This window comes from Fomitiporia mediterranea (assembly GCF_000271605.1).
Source record: "Fomitiporia mediterranea MF3/22 unplaced genomic scaffold FOMMEscaffold_1, whole genome shotgun sequence".
NCBI classification, from domain to species: domain Eukaryota; kingdom Fungi; phylum Basidiomycota; class Agaricomycetes; order Hymenochaetales; family Hymenochaetaceae; genus Fomitiporia; species Fomitiporia mediterranea.
This window is the reverse complement of record NW_006760386.1, coordinates 2,642,950-2,649,283: the sequence shown is the minus strand read 5'-3', so window position 1 is coordinate 2,649,283 and position 6,334 is coordinate 2,642,950. Positions and strand designations below refer to the sequence as shown.

At 37.3% G+C, this 6,334-nt stretch overlaps 1 protein-coding gene across 1 annotated transcript; it reads right to left on the bottom strand.

The window, feature by feature from the left end:
• Positions 1-209: 209 nt before the first annotated feature.
• On the bottom strand, positions 210-1,975 carry FOMMEDRAFT_16425 (uncharacterized protein). Its single transcript, XM_007261707.1, has 4 exons — positions 1,909-1,975; positions 1,569-1,887; positions 1,299-1,424; positions 210-1,016 (listed from the first exon to the last, which is right to left on the bottom strand). Exons 1-4 carry the CDS (start codon positions 1,958-1,960, stop codon positions 611-613), a joined length of 903 nt encoding a protein of 300 aa, XP_007261769.1. The 5' UTR covers positions 1,961-1,975; the 3' UTR covers positions 210-610.
• Between the last annotated feature and the right edge of the window lie 4,359 nt (positions 1,976-6,334).

Sequence of the window (6,334 nt, the reverse complement as noted above, 5' to 3'; positions counted from 1 at the left end):
GTAGGAGCATTTGTAAGACTAAAGAACATGACTGTAGACTCAAACAATCCTAGATTTGTTCTGAAAGCTGCCTTTCACTCATCACCCTCTCTGATTCAAATATTATAGTATCCCTAGTGTATATTAAGCTTTGTAAAGTACTGAGAGGCAAGGTTTTGGTAGGCTTGTTCCCTCTAGTGTTGTTGTGGGCTCTGGTCAAAACTCCCCCCCATTCCAAATAGGAAAGAACTAACTACATAAAGAAAGTGATTATGTAATCCAAAGAATTAAATAAAATCAAGAAGATCTGATAGTAACCAAAATCAGAACTCTTCACCTCCCCAAGCTTTAAATAGTGACTGTCCTCAGTCACTTGCTTTAAGAAGCAATAATGAAGGGTAAGTATAAGGAGTGTAGGTAAGGATAAAAGGTATCAATCAAAGTAAGATAAAGAAACAAAGAGTGTGAGTCTCAAGTAAGAATGAGTGTCCATAAAAGAAAGGAGTATAAGGGAATGTTAGAGTAAAGAGAATGTAACCTGTACCAAGGCCAAAGGCTTGCCAGACCAATCCTCTCCAACTCTAACATAGATGGTAGTAGTAGTGAGTAGTGGGTTTCATCCAACAGCTGCTCAGGTCTCAACCTGACACTTCCAGTTCTGATCTGCTGAGTCTGTCAAGGTTAAAATCTGATTACTGTCCTTGAAATCCTTTGTCTCACACTCAGTTAACACAAAGAACAGCCTCCCAATTATCATGTTGAACATTGTGTCCTTCACTACATGAACCAGCATCACTATTAATATTCCACCTACTGACACCTTGAGTCTCAGAATGACACCTTTGATTGTAATTGATCCTACATTTGCTAGCCTGAGGTTCGTCCACACTTGCTCCTTTGGTACTCCCAAGTGTTTCCAAACATCTTTGCACATTACATTCATAACAGCTCCCTGGTCCAGTAAGCTCTCAGTCTCCAATTTGTTGTTCAGCTTTACTGTTGCTAGCCTGACTAGTACACTTCCAGCCTTGTTGTTGCTGACTGGGGTGCCTATCTAATGCTCCCTTGCTCAACACTACTCTGATCCAACAGCTTCTGACATCCTCCTACATAATCTGCTTGTGCTCAGTATTCTTGCTAGGCTTGACTGATTCTCATTGTCTTAGCACTTGATCCTTACAGATGCACTTCCAACCTTGTTCATCCAGCTTACTACTGCCCTTTACAACAGCCTCTGCTGCTCATCCATTACACTATTCTCCCTTGTCCTCACTAGTACACTTCCAGCCTTGTTTGCCACACTTGCTCCTCTGCTCTACTCTTGTTCTTGTTCTCTAGCTTGAATCTGACTCAATCTGACATAATCTACTACTTTCCCACACAATCTGCTTGTTCTCAGCTCTGCTGCTAGGCTTGACTGTGCTTTGTCATCCTTGCATACAACACTTGTACCTGTATGCTAATCTTCTCTACTGTTGGTCCTTGCTTCCTCACTCATCTCTTCCTCCTCTGCCTTTACAGGTCCACTTCTGGCCTTGTTTGGCATTTTGTCACACATCTGAGTTGTCCTCATAAGCTTAGCTGCATACTAGCACTCAAGCTCTGGAGCTATTGCAAACAACTTGTAGTGTGTCAATGTGACAACACTGTCCATCATCCAGTCTAAGACCTGCTTGATGATCTTGCTCAACTTAGTGCTTTGCTTCAGTCTGACTTTGACTGGCTTTGTGTTAGCCTTCATAGTCCTTGCCTCCTCTCTTTGTCTCTTCACATCCCTCAAGCATTCCTCCAACCTTGTCACCTCTGTATCCAAATCTGCTCCAAGAATGGCTTTGTACTTTTCTCCCTCACTTGCATTCAACCTATCTTTTGCTTCATCAATTGTACCTACTATGAACACAGGCTTGTCTTTGTAGTATTAGTCTATACACTCCTTCAACATTGCTCCCTCTACACTGGCTGGCACAAATGCCCTACTCATCAACACAATCTTCTGCCCTAACCTCATACACTTCCTCCTCTGAGTGTACTTGCTCACAGTCCTACAGTCACATACAAAATGTCCTTACTTTCCACAAAAGTTGCAGGTCCTCTTGTGCTTCAGGTCGGATTTCACAGAATCAGCAGATTGGTCAGTTTTGCATGCTTGATTCATCAGCATCTTCCTGGACTTGCTTGCTTTGTTGACCTAGGCTTGTAACTCTTTGAGCTTCCTCACAATCTTCACATACTTGTCTCCTACTTCTTTCTCTGGCTTCTCCTTTAGCAATGTCACTGTCTAGTCTCAGCCTGCCTCTGTCTACCCTGCTAGAAGAATGTAGTCTGCTAGCCTGACTATATTAGTGAATTTGAACAGCTTGCTTACATCCTTGTCCACATAGAGAATCTCCAGTCATTGTATCAGGTTTGTCCTCAGCATCCCTCTGATCCCTCTCCAGAACTCACAGTCTAACTTGTGTGCTGACATCTTCCCTTACTCCTTCAAGTACTCTGCTTGCACCTAGAACTTGCAGTAGTAGCAGCCAAACTCTGTCTGTACTGTCATTTCCTTCTCACTCTACACATTGACTAGTTGTATAATATTGGCTCTTGTGTAGCATTGACCATTGATCAGCTCCAGATAGAGCTTTCTGATCTCCTCTTTCACAATGCTCCAATTGCACACTCCTTTCTTCTTCAACTTGGGCACAGTAGCCTACAAACTGCTACAGCTTGTTACTACATAGTACATCACTTGCTTGCACATCCACTCAGTGTCCTTCTGGAAGTTAGCAGCTAACATCTTAATGTCTTCAAAGAACTGTAGAAGTTCCTCAAGCTTGCTACTGTCAAAGTACAGCACTTCTCTTGATCCTCTTCTCAGCAGCCACATCATTGTGCTTCTTGTGCATCAAAACAGTCAGTTCAATTCAAAACAAGTGTAGCAAGGCCCTCAAGGCCAAGATCAAGACAAAAACAACCCAGACACTTTAGAACAGAGGCACCACCCCTCACAGTAGGCTCCAAAATGAGAGGCAAGGTTTTGGTGGGCTTGTTCCCTCTAGTGTTGTTGTAGGCTCTGGTCAAAACTCCCCCCCATTCCAAATAGGAAAGAACTAACTACATAAAGAAAGTGATTATGTAATCCAAAGAATTAAATAAAATCAAGAAGATCTGATAGTAACTAAAATCAGAACTCTTCAGTACTTAGAACCTTTAACCTTATTTAGAAGCTCTTAAATTAAAGGTAGAGAGTACTTGTTCTTAATAATACCTTTATTAAGCTTTCTGTAATCTTGGATTAGTCTCAAAGATCCATCCTCCTTCTTAATAAAGAAGAAAGGTAATACTATAGAGGACTTTGAATATTGAATCCTTTCTAAAGCTAGATTCTCAGAAATAAAATCCTTGAGTACATCTTGTTCTCTAAGAGCTAGAGGGTACACTTTACAATCTGTAGCCTTAAAATCTAGCTTTAGATCAATAGTATAGTCCTAAGATTAATACTCTAGTAATTACTCAAAGGATTCTTTACTAAATACATTCTTATATACTTTAAGATAATAAGGGATTGTAAAAACCAGGGTAGGATCATTATCAGTTCTTCTTAGGTACTCTAGAACATCTGAATACATCTCTAGTTCATCTAAGGACATGGAACAACTGTCTAGACATTTAGTAAAGGACACAATACCTTGTCCCTAATTAATCTCTAGATTATACTTGTTTAACTAATTATATTCTAGAAAGATATTACTTAATACTAATATAGTGACTGTTAGACAAATTGTCTCTGTATGTACTTTAACAGAGAGTTCTACTTTAACATAGTCCTTTAGGAGACCTCCATTATTACTTGTACTATTAGTATTGAAAACTGGGAAGGGATTCTTAAAAGGATATGTTGTTAACTTGTTATTCTTAATAAAACCTGTATCTATGTATAATCTAGTACACTCTGAATCAATTAGAGTATGTGTATTAATGAGTCTATGATCTGTTTTAATTGTTAAGAACATATCCAGTTGTCTTCTAGTACTAGAGTAAATGTACAAAGCTTTCCTAGGAGAAACTGAGCCTACAAGTTTACAAGGGATGTTCAAAACCATTCCTACACCTTCTACCTCTTCACAGACGTTAGAATTAATAGGTTCATCAAAGAAATAAGAGTCTTTACTGTTTAGAGTGTTATAATATAAACAATAATTGTCTATATTTGATTCAGATATTCAGTATCAATTATTTACATGATAATAACTCTGTTCTAGCTCTTTCTTAAGTAATACAGTGTTTATACCTGAGGATTGACAAAAGACTCCTCTTCCTCAATCTGTTCCTTGTCTGATTCTTCATCTATAAAGTCCTCTTCCTTTAATTCCTATATTGCCTTTACAAAAGCAAACCTTTCCTTAGGTCTTATAGCTCTGAGAATCATTCTAACTCTTTAATACTAAGAAGGACAAACTCTGACAAAGTGACTAATCTCTCTACTGTCACACTCATACAACATGTATGTTCTAATACATTCTAATCAGAAGGGCTTAGTTGTACCAAAGTTGTATCATCCTCATGTCAGCAATCCTTTGATTACAGCATCATTGCCTACACAATAGTCTTAGTAACTCAATTCAGACTAGTTGGGTTCCAGACTATAGTTCTGATTCACAAAGGCAAGACTCTAAGCCTTCAGACAGTTAGTTGATTAATACAAAGGGGACTTGAATCCAGAGTCCCAGATAGGTTAATACAAAGGAGACAGTGGTGGATTTGTTTACAAAGGACTAGTAGCTACAAAGGACTCATATTTTCTATAAATACTCTTATGTAATTTGTACTTTCTAACAATCAAGTTACTCTCTACTATGACTCTTAGTGTGTAGTTTGACAGTCTCATTAGTAAATGTTCCCTCTTACCTTGTCTTGTCTTGTCTTGTCTTGTTCTAAAGTGCAGCTTTGTTGTTCTACACTACTCTTGTCTTGTTAATTATCACCTTCAGAACTTGTACATTCTGCTCAGATCTACCTATTCCTTCTTACTCTTGACCCCTCTCAGTGTCTGTACCTTACAGACTCAACTAACCTCTTCTACCTCAACTAGTACTTGAGATTGACACTACAAATGTAATAAGCTCAATTTTTCTTAGTATTGTTAATTAAGATGTTTATTAGTTCTCTAGCTCCTAATAATGTTTTTCCATTAAGAGTCAATCTGAAAGGATGTAAGGTTAGTTGAGAATTTGTCTATACATTTAGAGCTTTAAAATACACAGTAGGATTGGATTAAGGAGAGTTGTAAGCCTTGTTAGGAAGATTAAAGTATAGACAGTTGTCAGATTAACTACCAGAGAGTCCCTTGTGTGTAAGAGTCTCCCTGAGTCAAGTTTCATTATTGTCAATCTGAATTGTATACTTTTTCCATTCATTATAAGTATCTAGGACTAGTAATAAGTACATTAACTAATAAAGTACTTTAGGATTAAGAGTATACTAAAGTAAATCAATCAATATAGAGTCATATACTTTACCACTCAGTCTAGCTTCAGTTATTGAATCTTAAACTGTTAGAAAAAGACATTTACAGAGTAATTTCCTTGCTTGAGTTATCTAAGCTTCTGAATAGCAGTTTATTTCTTACTAGGGTTATTAAATGATTGCCCTAGTTACTCTATGAATGCTTGGAACAATTGTGTACAAAGAATTTCATCATTATTGTCTGTGTTTTGAGTAACCTAATTTTCTACTTATATAGTAACTGTCTCTTCCTTTAAATAAGAAAGTACAAAGAGTATTTTCTTTTTACTGTTATAGAAGACTCTCTCATTAGTAAGAATATATAGTAGACATTCTCTTTTGAAGTCCTAATAATCCTTGCCTCCTTTATATTCTCTAAGAGTAGTAGTAATCTTTCTAGGGTTTCTAGTAGAAGTATAGTATATTACTATAGTAACAGCTTGACTAGTAACCTCTGTAATCAATTGAGAGACTAAATTCATGTCTAAGTACATATATATACCTTACTAGGGTTGTACAGACTTGTAGGGGAGTGTAGAAGAGTTTCCTAAGGGATTTGATATTGTTCCTAAGACTAGCTCTAATGAATTGACTTCTAAAGTACTGAATACTCTTTCAAATGCTTGAGCAAGCTCTAAAACGTTTGGGTCTTTGTTAGAGACTAGTGTGAATGATTATAAACAATGTATAAGTCCTAGGAAACATTCCTTCAACTAGTTTGCTGCCTAGGCAACTTCAATCTTTCAGTTTTAAACTCTTAAGCTACTTATATACACTCTGTTCTAAGTACAATTTAGTGACTCTTATCTAATAACACTAAATAACTGTAAGACAATACTAGACTTTCAGATTGTAAGGTTCCTAA

What these genes read in the sequence shown, in the direction of transcription:
- FOMMEDRAFT_16425 (XM_007261707.1), bottom strand. Translation starts at nt 1,960, where the DNA reads ATGAGTAGGGCATTTGTGCCAGCCAGTGTAGAGGGAGCAATGTTGAAG. An exon ending in GCTCCAGAGCTTGAGTGCTA is followed by an intron (nt 1,425 to 1,568) that starts GTATGCAGCTAA and finishes TACAGGTACAAG; the next exon opens with TGTTGTATGCAAGGATGACA. An exon ending in GCTAGAGAACAAGAACAAGA is followed by an intron (nt 1,017 to 1,298) that starts GTAGAGCAGAGG and finishes CACCCCAGTCAG; the next exon opens with CAACAACAAGGCTGGAAGTG.